General features: G+C 44.2%; 1 protein-coding gene across 2 annotated transcripts in view; it reads right to left on the minus strand.

Annotated features, from left to right (window-relative positions):
- Positions 1-15,727, minus strand: part of LOC142952718 (gamma-aminobutyric acid receptor subunit gamma-3-like) — a 59,893-nt gene extending 44,166 nt beyond the window's left edge. Inside the window, exons 1-2 of one of the 2 annotated variants that reach the window (XM_076094602.1) lie at positions 15,464-15,727; positions 14,787-14,941 (exon numbers count right to left, since the gene is read on the minus strand). In XM_076094602.1, the coding sequence (XP_075950717.1) occupies positions 14,787-14,941; positions 15,464-15,636 (328 nt within the window). In that variant the 5' untranslated portion in view covers positions 15,637-15,727. Of the gene's footprint in view, positions 1-14,786; positions 14,942-15,463 lie in introns of those variants that run through there. The other variant, XM_076094603.1, reaches the window with a different exon arrangement.
- Between the last annotated feature and the right edge of the window lie 2,432 nt (positions 15,728-18,159).

Raw genomic sequence — 18,159 nt, forward strand, 5'->3', positions numbered from 1 at the left:
ACACACACACACACGCGTACATATCCCAGCTGACCGTTTAACTCCCATATGTTCAGTGTCCGGGGAGCACTGGACTGGGAGTGCCGCCTCAGTGGGCTGTCGGGGGCTATCCTGAGGGTTAGCCTCACATCTTCAGTCTCACTTTCAAAATAAATGTGCTGTAAAATAATTCATCGTGTCCTGTTTACCAAAAGTCGTACACAGTACTTAAGTCCCTCTGGCTATTTGCCTCCGCAGGCTACAGCAGAAGAACATTGTGAGACAAAGGCTTACAATTACAAGTACGACGCTTCCTTAGTACTTATTGTAAATTGCGTAAAGAGGAGTGTTTCACTAAAAAATAAAATTGCCAGAGAAACATTACATATCTGTGAACACAGCATGTAGGACTCAACATAGAAATGAGGGACTCTACCGGACAGGTTAAGAATCCTACAGGTTGATATTATGATCAGCAGTTTTACGTAGCGCAGCTTTGTGTCCTATCAGTTTGAATCGAATCAAAACTCTAAATACGACAACATTTATGAGCCTCGGCTGCTGTTGCTATGGAGACGAAGCCAGCCTAAAGCGAGAATCGAAGCGGTAGCGGATTCGAAACGCTTCATCGTTGAATTTGTGAACAAAACATGTTGCAAAAGTTGCGGAATTCATTCAAAATTGACCCAAAAGAGACTTAAATCCAGAAACCTTGTGAGATCACTTTCCTGTTTACAGTTTATTAGGACTGTTCCAGCTTGACCAACACAGTCTGCACATAACTAGTCACAGTTATGGGTCACAAGTCACAGTTATGGGTCACAAGTCACAGTTATGGGTCATAGAGTTCAAGTCGCTCATGGATCCACAACGACTGTAGTCTGCACACATAATCCATCACTCTGCTGCTCTGGTACAACCCATCCACAGAAATCACACATCATGTCATGCGTGACCTCTCTGCTCCAGCGTTAGCATGTCTAAAAGCCCTGCAGCCCACAATGCATTTGGTTTGTGAAAAGCTGTTAGTTACTGCACCATCCCTCCAGTGGTGAACACACAGTCTCTGCTGCTATAGTTCATCAAACTGAAACGATGTAAACAGCAAGTTAAACTGAACCATTACGTTCCTTATAGAACTAACGTGCAGGACTTCACTTAGAAACTAACACTTAACATTAAAGATACAAAAACACATGGAGCCATTATTACACACAAAAAGGTGTTTTGCACTCTTTCAGACAAAAGACATTTTGGGAAACAAGCTTATTTGCTTTCATGCTCAGTGTTTGAGGAGAGGACGGATGCCGTCCTCATGTCTGTCCGTTAAATATGAGCCTACAGCCAGCGAACAGTTAGCTTAGCTTAGCACAAAAGCTGGGAACAGAGGGAAAGAGCTAGCCTGGATCTGTCTAAAGAGAAAGAAATCATACTCTCAGCACCTCTAAAGCTAACTAATGTCATTTATTTTTTGGTTAAATTCATGCAAATAAATCGAAATATAAAAATGACATGTAGTGGTTCTACAGGGGCAATAAACACGACACAAGACTATTTCTTGGCTGGGTGCGAGCTATTGTCAACAACTGTATGGCAGATCAAGAGGTTCACACATGGGAGGCCATTATGTACATGCGCTTGTCATAACACAAAAGCACTGCTCGTGTACTTTTGTTTTTTTCGATCGCGTCGCTGCTGCAGGCCTGTTCTCACAAGCGAGTGTTGTAATTTACAGCCACAGCCGTGCAAGTATGGGCTGACAACAGGAATATTTGTGTCAGCTCTCTGGTGTCAGCCCCATAGCGGTAATCACAAGTAGGCCGCGCAGCATATAGACTCCCAAACTCCCTTCTGGCTTTACAGAGTGACTGAAACGCGTCAACACAAATGGCCTGGTGTTGGTCTCCTTTTATCCGCCAAGTGTAAAGTAGATCGGATGAACTTGAGATATGTGAAGGACAGACAGACAGACAGACAGACAGAGAGAGATTCCTAGATATATAGTTAGATGTAATGGGTCTGGATGTATTGAGGGGGTTGCACAGTGACTGCACCAGCTCCTCTAGGGAAGAAACCTCTCTCTGCTGTCTTTTCAAGCTGTTCTCAGCCAACGTGGCGCTGCACCACACACACAAATGGTTGATTGCTGAAAAATACCAAAACGTCTGAGGAGCGCCAGAAAACACAAAGAGAAGACAAAAGGACTCGGCTGATATACATAAGAAGCTCTCTGGACTAAGTTTTAATGAAATCCAACAAACGGATTTGTGAGATAAGGGATCTATTTACGTAACATTTGAGCAGAATGCCAGAGCACACCTCAGCTACGTTGTTTTTTTATTTCCATCATTAGAATTATAGAATTTATACATCTCAGACAATGTCCATAAAACCTGAACACCATCAATTGTGTGAAAGGTGGAGCTTATGGCAGAGCAGAAATAAAAGCCACTGAAAAGCTCTCTCGGCCGTTTTTGCGTGCACTTTTGAGACGGTCCCCAAACTTGAGCTCGTCAGTTTCCAGTCTACTCAAGTCACGCAAGCGAGGTGCCGGGCTTAAATATCAGATGACGTGGTCAAAACAACACCCGTGGGACAGCGGGCAAGTGTTATCCTGAACTGCACCGCACCGCTAATGGTGGAAACTGGGGTTCAACTCCACCAACGACACCTTTCTGCCTCAAAGAAATGTTTAAATAGCAAACTGCACACAGACAGAGGCAGACAGAAGCCATCTGGTTCTTGCAAGCGGGGGAGACGCAGAGGCTAAAGATGACTTGCAAATACTATTTGACCCACATCTGTACATTTTGGCATCGACTCACTGCAACGGGACAATCTGACCCGCTGAGAGGGACATCAGCTGCTGGGAGGCTGGAGTCCCTCATACGCAGGTGATGTTTACTGCGGAACCCCTCCGCCAGCAGTGGAATGAACGCAGCGGATTATAATTCATAACAATAATGATAATAATAAAGAAGTACTGCCGAATTTGACAAATGTGATGCTACACAGCAAAGAGAACCCAGAAGGCTTAAGTTGATGCGGCAAACTTGTTAGCAAACAGTTGATTTGTTAGACATCTAGCAGTTATGGAGCAACATTATCATTCATGTGGAGTCACGTTTGTGTCCGCCTGATGAATGTCCAATATTCAGTCTGGTTTAGCTCGGTTTTTGGTTTCTACCAGCCGCTGATATCTGAGCTTTAGCTGCTAAATGTTCCACTGTGTTCACTGGTTTGGGGGGCTTTTGTTTTTAAAGTAAATTCACAGACCGGACAGCTGAACAGTGAGCTGAAAGTCGCTATAAAGCTCCATGGAGTCGAAGAAAGCTGCAGGCTCTGGGGATAATTCTCTGTAGCTCCATCACTTCGAGCGACCCCTATACTGCCACATTGTTTTTGTCATTACTTTTTCATCCGTCTTATTTTCTAACCTGGTGCCTTTGAGCAAGGATGCTCCACAGCCAGCAGCACTGTGGCTAAAATGAGCAGCTAGCTGTGGACTTGGATGATTTTGGTATTGCTGACGCACGTTTGCTCAGCAAATCTTCCTTGGAGAAGCAAATGTTATTTAAATTGAAGCGTGCAGCTTGCAGGTGTCCCTGCAGAGTGTGTTTTATTACACCAAGCTAGCCAAGATGTTCTGGGAACACCAGTGCGGCTCATTTCTTTGGACGGAGATAAAAGATGACATCGGGTGTGCCGAGGATTTGGTAAAAACTCATATATTCTCTTTGTGAACACATAAAAAAAGTAATGCAAGTCTAAATGAAAGGACTTTCCCATCAGACAGATATCGACCGGCTGTGTGGGTGCTTGTGCATGCAGGTGTGTGTGTGTGTGTGTGTGTGTGTGTGTCGGGGGGGGGGGGGGGGGGGGGGGGGGGTACTGAGCGAGCACTTGCTGTACTGGACTTGTATTCAGCTCCCTGAATCAAATATAATAGATCTGGGAAGAGAAGGCGTTTCTGTTCCCTCGGAGGTTTAATGAGAACCAGGCAACGGGAAAGGTCTCACTGCTTATGAATCGCCACCAGGCAAATCACACAGCTAACAGCAAGCAATAACTCCACAGAATAGGATGGGGGGGGGGGGGGGCCTTGTTTCACACAAACACAGTTATGAGCGCAATTAGGAGGACGTTCGATGAATTATCCCACTATTCAATTTCTGTTAATAATAAAACAGCTTTTATACCTGCTTACACTGGTGAATGAGTAGCACACAACCCAGTTATTGTATTAAGTACTTCGTGGGTTGACTGAATTGAAAGAGTGCGAGTCATCCGAGAAACGTTTTAATATATATATATATATATATATATATATATATTATAATGCAAATAGGCCTTGGACTTCTGCCATGACAAAATGGAATGCTTATTTTGATGGGGTGAGAAACTGAATGTTAGGGGCCACACACACACACACACACACACACACATTGTTACACTGACATAAGATTGACAGGAGAGTTCAGGGCTTGGTGAGGGGCATTACGACTTTTTCCACGAGCAACTCTGCAACTTTAACACACACAAGAATCTGAGACACCCGTCACAGCTGGAGACATTTTGGATTTAATTAGGCTTTGTGTCCATCAGGTAAACAATGAATTATGCATTGTTTCGCTCCCCTGGTGCTACCACAACAATGGAAACTGTCTGATACCCAACAAGCTCATCGTGTGGAGGATGAGGTTTGAGCAGTTTCAGGCTTTCAGAAAAGATGACACAGCAGTCTCCGGAGTGGCAACAACATGCAGGGAACACCCCCGTTCTGATTGCATTAGGTAAAGTCAAATCTCAAGGAGGATTTAAAAGGCCGACACACAAAACACATCTTACAAAGAAAGAAAGGGAAATACAATACATATTGTTGCATGCGTTTCATTTTTATGGATGAATTTATTGTGTAGTAATCAAATGAAAAATCAATCAACTGCCCAATCACAGCTTGGGGGCATGGCCATGGGTGGGGCATTTGTGATTGGCCGTTATTATCAATCACAACTGCCCCTTGATGTTTAGTTTTAATAGGAAAGGCTGTCTGTCATGGCTGCCGTCAGGGCAAGTCAGCCATGACACAAACCCCGCTGACTTATAAACAGCTGAATATTTTTCATTCAAATATTTTTTTTCATTCAATGACAGTAAGTGCATGTGTAAAAACGTAAATGAATCCAACAATGTGGATATTTTTCACTGCATTTCTTCCATAAAATCTGTTGCAACCATAAACAAATATTCTCGCCAAAGCAGCACGAGACACGATAAAAACAGCTCCAACAAAACGCTCGCTCTGATTGGTTCTCCATGGCGGCTCCACTAAATGACAAAAGCTTAATTGCAAACGCAAACAGCACAGGTTCAACCCGCCCTTTCCCTTTCGACGTTTTCAAAGTCCATCCACCCCTCTCAAACCCCTGGCTAACCACCAGTGCTTTGGCGGAAGTGGAGTGGACATGGGAGACACAGATGGAAATCGATTAAATGGTTAGAGCTCACAGGGATGAGAAATGTGTCAGCCATGATCCGGACCCAGCTTGGTCTTATTACCACCTAATGCACTTCACTTTGGTATCTGCTTTAAAGCGCTACACGAGTGCTTGGTCATTCCTTTGGGGTTTCTCATTAAGTCGGCAATGCCGGAGGAATGAAAGGCGAGGGGTTTACGGCGCCCTACCACCTCTCTTTGGAGAAGAATTAAACATTTTGAGAGAAGCTAAAATTCTGGTCAAGGCCTGCTGTTTTCCTCCTCAGATAGTGTGTGTTTCGGTATTTTAAAAACGGCAGAGGACACTGTCATAATGTGAAAATGTTTCTGGCAGCATACACAAATAAATCCTCATTAATCTGCTATTCCAAAAAATATAATGAGATCATCTTATCCGTCAGTGATTATGATCACAATGCCTGTCAACACACCGGCAGACATCACCACGGCGGATGACAGATGACAAAGCATGACATGACAATACACGACATTATATGGCTGTCGACGTGAAAAGAATCACCCACCGTGTAATTTGCGGCTGGCTTTGAAAAATGAAGCTCAGTCATTGGCTGAAGTCAGAGTCACATGGCATTTGATTGGCTGTGGAGGGGATTTGATTGATCCCAAATATTCTATGGTGATTCCGAAGGTGTTAGGGGGGATATGCTAAACCGTGGGAGGATGTACACTACATGTAAAACTCAAGAAAAACATTGCTAATCCGGAGACGTTAAGCCCCTCCAACACACACACACACACACACACACACACACACACACACACACACACACACACACACAGCGGAAGAGACATTTGCATCAGAGCTCCTAAAAGGTTACCCCGTCCGCCAGCTTGTGTGTCTGCGAGTGTGTATCCATGTGTGTGTATAGCTCTTGCACCTCCCTCCCGCAGGTGATCGTCAGCTCGGCTAACCTGGCTACCTGAGACGCGAGGCGGAGCATTTGCCAGGATCTAAACTCCTCTTCATCTAATGAAATGTCACTGGACTTGGAATATTGACGAGGCTGAGAATTGTCCTTTCAGCTGGTGAGGTGTCACCGCTGTGCCAAATGTCCTCTCTGTGAGGATCAAGGAGAAGAGGCCCGCCAGGGCCGAGTCGGCCTCAAAGACGTCCAGATCTGAGCCAGAGGTGGAAAGAGCAACTATTTGACTCCAGCGGAAATGCTTCAATTTTGGGTGGTTCTTCCTTTAAAGTCAGAGTTTAAAAATGACCCAAACCAAATAACCCACAACAGTTTAGCTGACTCTCTTCCAATCAAAGTAGCTCGCAGCACTAGCTCCAAAAGTGGCTAGAACTAGCAATTAAGTTAACACTGTTAACACCGACTTGACACTGACTTAAGGTCACATCTAGTGGACTAAACATCATGGGGGCGGATAAGTACCTCACACAACCGCACTTCATGAAAATGATGAAAGCTAATTTAAAACATCATCTCTTCAGAACATCGTTAAATACAAAGGCCAAAGAGCATCGCCGACTGATAGAAGTCACAAGATATGAGAATATGTGAAAATATAACTTACTTTAGCACACAATGGTGGTTGTTCAGCCATGATGAATGGTTACTGAACCAAAGCGAGGAGAAACACCATCAACAAAGGCTCAAAGTCCCTGAAATCTGCTTCATATCACAGGTTTCAATTATTTCTTACACTGACTGGCATTCAGGGAATTTCTGCACATAATTGAACAGCATGATTCAGCATATGGCAAATGACATCAGTGGGTTTTCTCAAAGGGCAGACTAAACAGCTCAGCAATCATCCCATCAGGAGTCAGGATGTCAAACCTCTACCAGAGGAATTGTTTAAAAGAAGTTAACAACGAATACAGAATCTCCTTCAGCTCAGAATCCCAGCAACCAGCCCACCGCGGACAGATCCAGCTGCAGTAAAATGAGGTTTTCTAAAAGGGACTCTGGTGCTGAGAAACACCGCCGCTTTTGTCGAAAGGCACCGCTAAAATCAGCACAAAATTGAACTTTCGTCGTCACTTTAGAGGGAAGATCCACCACCTCTTATGTGGATGTCCAATCGGTGCTGATGGTCAGTGTAGTCCACTGAAGAAGTGGGTGCTATATTGACCGAGGAAGCGGGTTTCTGAATACTTCCTCCGCCACTGTGCATCATCTTCCTTCCACTCTCATTCATTTTCAGTAAAAGCTACTCGCCAGATTAAAATCACAGCGTTTGAGCCCAAGACAAACACGTCCGTGTTATTTCTGGCAGTGGGATACAGAAAAAGAACACAAACCCTGGAACTTCCTAAGTAAAGACTTTTAGATCTGATTTCCACTGGTTTCTTTAATAAAACAAAGGATATATCTCAATATTTTATCAAACAAGGAGACAATATAGGGCTGCTGGCATATAATGTGCAAAGATACGAGTCAAATTCACCGAGACCCAAATATTGCAGTGCCTAAAACCCATCCTCCTCCTCCTCCTCCTCCTCCTCCTCCTCCTCCTCCTCCTCCTCCTCCTCCTCCTCGCGTGCTTCGCCCTGGAGTGATTGAATCGGACATGACTTCTGAAACAGATCTATGAGGTTTTAATACAGGATGCAAAGTGGGTCAAACTTTCACTTGGGTTCCAAAAAGCCTCAAATCTGGACCACGAACACTGACATGAATTATGTCACAACATACAGTAATTGATAGTAAGTAGGGGGGGGGGGGGGGGGAGGTTTAATGAGCGGGGGGGTGATTGAGTGAGAGAGACAGAGAAACCGATGGAAAGAGAATGAGAGAGCGGCAGGAAGCAGCCTCAAACCAATCACGTCTGAGCCTGGCTTTAATCTGATTCAGAGTCCTTCTCTTTAGACACACACACACACACACACACACACACACACGCACATAATTTGTGAGTACAAGTGTGCAAGCAAACCACAGACCACACATCTTATAAATAAAAAGCAAATGATGGGTAAAAGTACAGTACAAACAGCAGCTGCTTGTTGGTTACAGTTACACACACACACACACACACACACACACACACGCACACACACACACACAGCCTCTCCCTTTTCACTCCCACCCGCATAAATAATTGCAAGCGCCAGACATATTCAGAGAGGCAATGCTTGCTTGCAAATATGATTGCAGCGACCTGGTCAGTCGGTGTAGATCGAAGGCTTGTTAGTTATGGACTATTAGAGCCTTCAGACCCAGCCGCGGGCTGCGATCACACAAGCTGTTTCTGGATCGTGTACTTCGCTGTATTGCAAAGCTGTCAGCTGGATTCTATTTGCATGCAGGCTGACAATGAACAGAGTGAAGAACAGGACATTAGATCAACTTCTTCAAATCAGGATTTCTCTTGAGTTTAAATCTGATATGGTGGAGTTATTTTACTGGTATATTTCTAAAAAGTCCAGGGATTTTAAATAAGGGCAGTGTCTTAGTGGTAATAGCTTAATCAGATGTTTTGTCTCCAAATTCTGAGCAGCTAAGCAGTCATTTCTCTAGAGATCAGTACCGTGACTTCCTTGGATTTTCTGTTCCGTCTCTGTCCATGGGAGTCATTTCCTGATCTCTTCAGCCATAATATCTACTGCTGCTTATAGAAGACCAGTTCTTCCTTTTTTTATTATTATTATAGCAAAACAAACAGCTGCTGCTGTTAAATGCACCATTTGCTGCGTAGCAACTGCTTTGTTCCCTTCAAAGAACCACTGGTATGCGTCAGTATATCTACGAGGGTTTCCATTCATTAAGCAGTAGAAGTAGGGGGGGGGACGTGATGGCGGGGCAAAGATACTGCACGAGGTGAAGGGGACGGGTGCTTGTCGGTATTCTAATAACATAAAGTTAGTTTCAGCAGCGGATTAATATACATTTGTTGCTCTAGTGGGTATTCTAGTGAGGCAAAAGTACAGTGTGTGTCTATGGTTACGTGTCCTGTTTGGACAAAGATGGTTGCCTGTGGGCTCAAGACTTTAACCTTGCTTAGATGTATTTTTCTTTTCTTGTTGGAGGACTGCTGTAGCCTATTTCTATTTTGGAGAGCGAGACTCAGACCTTAATGGAACACCTTGAATCATCCCTCTCATGGGTACAGTCCATGTGCGTGGCTGCAGAGCCCTCCACTACTCCAAACCGCTTTGTCCTCGAATCCCTGGTGAGCACACACGCAAACGCCGACACACTCGTTCGCGCGGTACGCGAGGATCACACACACACAGCTCGCGGTGATCACACTCTGAATCCAAAAGGAAAGTGACACAATAGGGACACAAAAGCATCTCATCTTCATCCAAGGCGGACTGCTTCTTATCGGTTAAGGTGAGGCTCAACCCTTGTCGTTCTGCTCGGGGGGGATGTGGGACGCCTCTTCACAAGTGGACCAGTCACCCACATTATATGAAGATTAGGCTCGCTGCTGACTGAACAAGACTGGAAGAGACAGGGGGGAAACAAACACGGGAACTAAGATAATAACCCTGTTAGCTTGCATCTTGGGTTTCTTCTCTTATTTTCTGGAAGCTTCGCTTTACTCCAGTGGGACTGAAATGTACTTTTGACAGTTTGAGAGATTCCTAAGTAAGATGAATTAATAAAGACTACAATCTTGACAATAAAGCGACACTGACTATTACCAAAGTGAACAGAGAGACAATCAGAAGCCCACTTTGTATTCATCATCACGTGTGCATTGGATTGTAAATAACATGGTATAGCTTATGCTAGTATGACATTTAGAAAACACAAAATAACATTGTTTAGCTACTAGTTTTTAAAGATAGTTTTGACAAACAGTATTATTATAACAGAATACATTAGAGATGATCCATTTAACGTGTAAAGAATATTTGCATTCGTAGTCACCTAAAGTGCACTAAAAAGTTAAATTGGGGGCAATTTATGGAAAAACGCATGATGAGAAGGTCGATATCAATCTCATGTATACAATAAATATGAGGCTACAGAGAGCATTAGCTTAGTTTAGCATACAGAATGGACGCAGGGGGGGGGGGGCTAATCTTCAGCACCTCTCACACCAAATTTATACTTTCGGCCTCCACAAGGGTCGTAAATTCATCATCACAAGGTGTACGCGTGGGACGTCCACGTACCGGCAATCTGCTGTGTTACTGTGCTACAAGTAGCAGTGTAAACGGTCACGCAAATGAAGATTTAGAAAGGTCTCGCACAACAAAGGGAAATACGAACGCCTAACCAGCGGTACAACCGGCTCCAGTCTTCCCCGGCTTCGTTTCAGCTTAGAGAGGTCGTTCTCCTCCGAAGAAGGGAGCCTCGCTGTGAGATACAAACACACTGCTAATATTGAATTACTGGCCAATTAATACAGAAATGTGCTTAAAACAACAGTTTGTGCTCTGGTTCAACAGCCAGTAGCAAATGAACACGCAGAACTGCAGAGAAGTTGCTCACATTTTAAAATGAGGCAAATATGATGGGGTGGGGGGTGGGATGGGGGTGGGGGGGGGGGGGGGAGCATTGTTTGATACTGTGCATGTGTGTGTGTGTGTGTGTAGAAGATGCCTTTGATTTCGACAAAATCCAGGTGTATCATGGAAATGAGCTACACTCCTCTGACATCTGACAGTAGCTGGCTGTCTATGTGAGTGTACTTGTCTTTGTGTGTGTGTGTGTGTGTGTGTGTGTGTGTGTGTGTGTGTGTGTGTGTGTGTGTGTGTGTGTGTGTGTGTGTGTGTGTGTGTGTGTGTGTGTGTGTTTCACACAGATTCATTGCAGCACTTCTCAACTGAACCCACTTCACTCTCTTTCTTTTCTTTTCTTTTTTGCAATGCCTTAAATGTCCCAGATCTGTCTTTGACTCAGCGTCATCTTCGAGTGTGTGGATCTCTACGTGTGTGTGTGTGTGTGTGTGTGTGTGTGTGTGTGTGTGTGTGTGTGTGTGTGTGTGATTTTGCCTGCGTGTTTCCGCTGCCTCACATTATCCTGCTACGACATTAACATTTCATGGACGACACTGCAGGTTTGTCAACTGGATCTCATCAAAATTTCATCCTTAATTATGGAAGCAGAACTGGACGGAGATTCCCCCACCGCTACCCCGACTGAACCGAGCCGAGCGAGCTGCCGGCGGAGGTGAAAACCAAAAAATAAATAAATAAATTCCCACCAGTAGGTTACTGCCTGTGAAAGCCGGGGTGCTTGCCTTGGTCATTCGAGATAACCTCAGAACACAAATAAACACTCTTAATGATCTGGAGAGAAGCGTCTCCACAAAGCCTTTTTGAAACTTCATCTCTCGAGCACAACTCCACTAAAACTCCAAACTGCAGACGTTACAAATGAAAGGCTTCTCAGGCTTGAAGGTGGCAACTTCAAGGTGCAGAGTTTAGTCTCTTAATATCACTTAAACCCACGAGTCCTGCAGCTGAGGGACAGATGTTTCTTCTACGGGGTGTTTGATGGTGTCAGCTTGTGAATGAAAGCTGTGTTTGAGGCACAAAGAGGAAAAAAACAATCCAATGTATTCACATCCATGGATCATCCCACGACTTCTCAGATGTATTTTGTGACCCCGTCGGAGGGGCACGACCCCTCCTGTTGGTTGGGGAGCCACTTGACTAAACTACCTCATTGTATATAAAGTATATACCAGCTCCACCTCGAGCAGCTACAACAGTAAATGGAAAATTACACATTCGTTCTCTATATTGTAAATCAAAAGCAATTCACGTACTGGATGCTCCTCATATCCTTCTTTAACTAATGTAAGATTTGTATGAACAATAACCAAGACAGCATATAGTCACACTGTCTGCATAACTAGAGGGGCAATCTCATTAAGTATAAGCTGTCCTCTTGCACGCTATACTACATTGAAGAATAATGCAATGAGTGATGGGTAATGTTAATCATGGTTACCCACACCGCTGTGATGATCTGTGACTGATTGCGCTTTAGAGGCTACTGGCTGATTCAGGGTCAGCGCTTCGCCTCCGTTAAAAGCCTCTCAATCCAAATCTCAATATTCTGCAACAACCGCCGACATGTCGTATTATTAATGTTCAACATAAATAAAACCATAAGAAATATCAGCTATTACACATCACACACATTTTTCAAGCAGTGGCCCGACTATTGACAGCCGACGTCAATAGTCAATTTAACGAAACGTGTGAATGCAAAATCCCAAAAGCAGGGGAAAGAAATACAGCAGAATTCAATTAGAAAAATTGTAGGAAGATGAAATGAGAGCTACTGAAGGTGTATTTATACATATTGGACTTGATAAATGGGACTTTGGTAATGACTACACTTCTGTTCTTCTCTTCTTTTAACACAGGGAACTTTTCAGTCAAGCCCACTAGTGAAAACACTCCGTTGAATCACACCAGCAACCATTTGATTAACGGCCAGCCTCCCTGAAGAGGAACATTCTGCCCTTCAAGAAGCTCCAAGGAGTTTTGATCGCACCAGGAGCATAGGTGCAGGAATAATATGGGTGCAATCAGAGAGTTATTTGGACTCAAGCCACCACCCTCAGCCTCTCACACACAGACCTTTCTGATATGTACAGTACGACGGGCCTACAATCTCCTGCAGGAGTAAACAGGGAAAGATACCCACCCTGATATCTTTTCTATTTCACCTGATATTTCTTGACCACAATCTCACAACAACAAAACAACAACTTCTAAGCTAAACCTCATTCACGCTGTCAGTCCCCCGGTGCCCCTCCCACTGTTTAAGGGAGGCTGCCACACAAACCGATTGGTCCATCCTGCAGCATCACTAAGACGCTTACGATGCTGCCAATTTGTTGCGCATTCCACGAATAATACTTGACCTGAGTAACATTTTCAATGCAGAACTTGTACTAATAATGGAGTATTTATTCACACTGTAAACATACTGAATTACAAGTAAAAGTTCTACTTTGAAAACACGTTTATAGTATAGTTCTACTTAAGTAAAGGATCTGAGTACTTCCTCCACAACTAAGGGTTTTGAAGTAGCCTATTTTAATTAACTTTCCCTTTAAATTGAGTTGCTCCTGAGGAGATATCTAACATCACTATTGCTCATGAAACGTAGTCAACTTTCAAATCAAACAAATTTAACAAAATTGTCTGAAGAAGATCAGGGTCTGGATGTCTCCTAGCTTCCTGAAGTTAAAGCAAAACAAGCCGCCATTTTTGATTCCCAGTTGAACTTTGACAAAAGTCATTCTCAAGTCATTCAATCCTGTTACTTTCATTTCAGATAATTGCCAAATTGTATCGGCCGGTATCTTTCCACCATTTTGTCTCCGGGCATCTTGACTACTGTAATGCACTTCATTCATGTTTAAGCCAAGAGGCCATAGCACTTCTACAATTATTTCAAAATTCTGCTGCTGGCTTCTTGTCACAATGTCTGAGTGAGCTGCTGATCCCTTACAGGTCCAGCACAGTAGGTCGCTCAAAGTTCAAGACTCGAGGTGACCGACGACGGATTAGTCAGATCAGCGAACTCTGAGTGTTTTACATCTCACCTCAAAACCTATACGTACATATTCTCCAAGGAATGTCATTGATGCTTCCATAACCTGATTTTTGCCTGCATTTGTAGTATTTACTTATCCCAATGCTTTTACCATCTTTTTTTAACCTGTGAAGCTCCCTGGTTTTGAAAAATGCTGTATAAATAAAGTTTTACTTCGAAAAAAAAAAAGAATCACTCTCTGGTGTCAGATTGGGTGAAGATTTGCTGCTATTCTTTGTCATTTATGACAGCGAAGCAGATATGTTAAGGTTTGGGACAGTTGTACTGCTGGTTAAAACAAAACATCTGAGGATGGGACTTTAGACGACAGAAAAATGATAAAGTACTACATTTCCGGATACTTCATCGGCGAAATCGAGAAAATAATCAGCGGATGAATCGATATCTGTTGCAGTAGTTCATGCATGACCATACTGCAGATACTGAAACCACATTCAACCACCTTGTATTCTTTTTTTTCAGCAAACACACAGAACTATACTCTGAATAGTGGATGTCCCAAAGTGTCCAGATACACCAAAATATGGCCGCCTGCACTTTAAGGACGTGGGTCTAAAATGCTGGACGACACATGCAGAACATCTCCACCTATTACATCAACGAGCAAGATGAAATGGAGACCTGGAACTAGCTGATACTGTAAGACTTTACACAGCCTCAAACAACCCCCCAACCAAGCATCCCTTGTTTCAGCACCATGGACAGCTCCGCTCCCAACCAATAACAATCAGCACCATGGACAGCGCCACTGACCCAGAACTCCACTAAGTTTTTAGTCCTTTTAGACCCGACCTCACCTCCGATGTCCGGCCGCAGCGTCTTGTCGTATTCCTTGAGCAGATTGTTCAGTATGCGCGTAGCGTCCTCCTGGTACGACCTGGGGGCCAGCATTTGATTGACACTGGTGTCGTTGGGATCCTCGTCGTCGGCGCCATAATCCAGTAGATCAGAACTGGGGGGCGGGGGGGGGGGGGGGTGAAAAAGAAAAGGTGTGTGGGGGGGACGTTAATCGTGTTGATGCGCTGCTCCCCTCCTTTAATAAACACCATTGTCATAAAAAACAACTTTGTCGCAGCAGTTACGTATGCTGCTTGAATTTGAATGCATTTAGTTTAAATTGATTATTATCATACCATAGACTGTATTTGGGCACAGCAGTCATTTTGTGTGTGTGCGTGTGTGTGTGTGTGTGTGTGCGTGTGAGTGTGTGTGTGTGTGTGTGTGTGTGTGTGTGTGTGTGAGTGTGTGTGTGTGTGTGCAGGGAAAGCCCTTAGAAAAAAAACAAAAAAATGCCACATGCATTATCAGTCAGACTCATTCACATGCAATGCGTAATTGCCCCCCCCCCCCCCCCACCCCGACAGCAGTTTAAACATGTGAACTTTTACAGCTTCAAAGAAACACCTCTCTCAGCTGTTGATCATGCAAATTAAAAAAAATAAAATTGCAAAAAAAAGGCTCCAATCCGACTCACCGAGCACCTTGAGCGAGAAGTATGAAGAGGATGACCACAAACTTGATTGTCATTTTCCCATGCGCGGATCTCCCCCCCTCCGGATAACAGAAATCGGTGGATGGAGACCCACAGGCGATGTGCTGCTGCTGCTGCTGCGAGAAAGTGCCAGTACAGTATAGGTGTGTGACCATCAATCCGTGCTCTGAACTTCCTCATCCGCCCACACACACTTTCTTCTGCGTGTCATCTGCGACCCACACGGCGGTCTCTCTCACACTCTCTCTCTCCCACTCTCTCTCTACCCCCCCCCCCCCCCCCCCCCCCCCCTCCCCTCCAGATCCTCCGAGCTCCGCGCAGGGGGTTCCTCCGGAACGCGCACGAGCGATCGATCAAAGTGATCAGTCCAGTGGAGGAGGGGGGAGGGGGAGTCGGAAACGGACGGGATCCAGCAGCGCCCTCCTCCCTTTCTTCAAACGCCTGTGTGGGCAGCGGTGATGGGGTGACGCTGTCTGCTGGTGGTGGTGGTGAACCTTAGACGAGCATCTTGCGTGACTCATACACCAAGCACACAGTCTACAATGCTGTACCTGGATCACAATTGCATTATTATTATTACAATTGCATGTTTTTTCCAGGCTGCGTCATGATGAAAATATAATTATTTCATGAAGCTTTCAGCATATTTAAACATCTGTATCAATGGGGGATACGCTTTTGGAAATATTCCAATCAATGACGCAGTCAGTTAAGGGTTAAATAGAGATGAAACGGGAGGCAGATTGTTGGCTTTGTTTTTAGTTTTTGCCCGAATGATGCATTTCATACTTTTACACGCACGTTGACGTGCCGCAGAGTCACAGCGAGCTCTTCCTCCACTCTCACAAACAAGTCTTTTCAGAATAGGTGCGCAACTCGGCAGTAGGAGGGGGGGGGGGGGGGGCAGCCAGACACACTTGTGAGGCTTGTGACGCGCGCACATGCGACACACCGAGAGGCTTCGCTGCCCCCTGGTGGCTGAAAATGAGACGGACGTCCAGGCGGGAGGATCCCTCACTGCGGTACTGCAGACCGACGGGTGGTCCTCCTGAACCAGCACCGACCTCCATCAATAACAGACCATTTCTGATTCGTAATGCTGACACGACAAACTTGATCAGAGTACTTAGTTAAGTGTAAGTAGCAGTATTGCAGTGTGAAAACAAGTACAAGTCCTGCATTCAAAATGGTACTTAAGTAAAAGTACAAAAGTATTATCAGTAAAAAAAAAAAATATATATATATGGCATTCTTAGATTGGTAATGCTGTCTCATACTAAGAATTAGTACAAATACAGTCTAGCCCTTTGGTTCCCAAACTAGGTGTAAGATAATTCAAAGTACACATGAAATGATGTGTAGCATAAAAGGTAAACAGAAGGTATTTTACACGAATATATACAGTATATATATATATATATTTATTGTATTATTATTATTTTAGGGAGGAAATCTTTGGGGGAAGAAAAAACTAATTTGACAGTTCAAGCATCTACATGTTTGAAATTAGTGCAGTACTCTTTAGTTACAATCCATCACTGTCTTTATCCACTCACTGTTATCCCATAAAAAAAAACTTCAAAAGTGAGTACATTAATAATGATTTCCCTCTATTATGGCTGACAAGATGTGTAATGTTCCTGTGTCTGTCTGCGTGATGTAATCTGAGGAGTGAAAGTAATTTCATCTAAAATAATCTGGTCACACGTACATCAGACACACGGCGATGAAAATAGCTTCTGGATAATGAGGTGGGAAACAGCGGACAGGCGGGACTACTGAAGCTGATTCGTCTTAAACATTTCTGCATAAAGTAACGACAGTGGTGGTTTTTCATTAAAGTGGAGACGGATTGAGAAACAGATTTGTATAAGCTATAAAATGGATTCTATAATACACAGCAGCTTTGCCCCGACGCTTAATGATGAATGCCATCTTTGTTCGTCCTTTTTTATTCGGTAATTTTAAGTATAATACATAAAACAAATACAGTACATAAAAACAAAGTGAGTAACACAAATACTTTAAGCCCAGCTATAGCTACAATGGCTTTTGCTGCATTTTTTTTTTTTTTTTTTTTTTTTTGCAAAAGTGAAGCAAATATCTCAGTTTCATGTTTCCTCCTGAAAAAGAAAAGAATGTCTTTGTTGACGCTGAAAAGCAGAGGGTAACTTCATGCATGTGTAATGGCCGTCTGGAGGAGGCCGCCCGGGGATGGACGACTGTAGGCTCTTTAAGACGACCGCTGCGCGTGCGCGTTACATTCCCCAGTCGAGAGACCCGAGTTCAAAACCTCGGTCCGCCTCGCTGCCCGTGAGCAAGCTCTGGGTGAAGCACATCTAATCAATCCTAAATTTGTCCCTAACACGCAGCGGCCACAGCTGTCCAGAACACTAGAGGAAAAACAAGCATTTGTCATTGGGCTGGGCCGGCCGCGGCTTAACATGGGAGTGAAGTGCTTTGTGGCGACCCCCCTCTGAATGGGTGAAAGTAACTTAAGCGGAGCTAAATCCCTTTTCTAACAGATGTATGGCAGATGAGTCCGTCACAGTGAAAGAAGGAGGGAGGGGTGGGCCGTCGTTTCTTGGCTGGCAATAGAGAAGAGAGGGGTCGGTCAAATGGATGGATGGATAGATAGGGACACTCATTCCTCGAATAGCAAGAAAGATCAACGGAGG

The sequence above is a fragment of the Anarhichas minor genome, unplaced genomic scaffold, assembly GCF_050575085.1.
Source record: "Anarhichas minor isolate MPS153535 unplaced genomic scaffold, ASM5057508v1 ptg000018l, whole genome shotgun sequence".
Classification (NCBI taxonomy): Eukaryota; Metazoa; Chordata; class Actinopteri; order Perciformes; family Anarhichadidae; genus Anarhichas; species Anarhichas minor.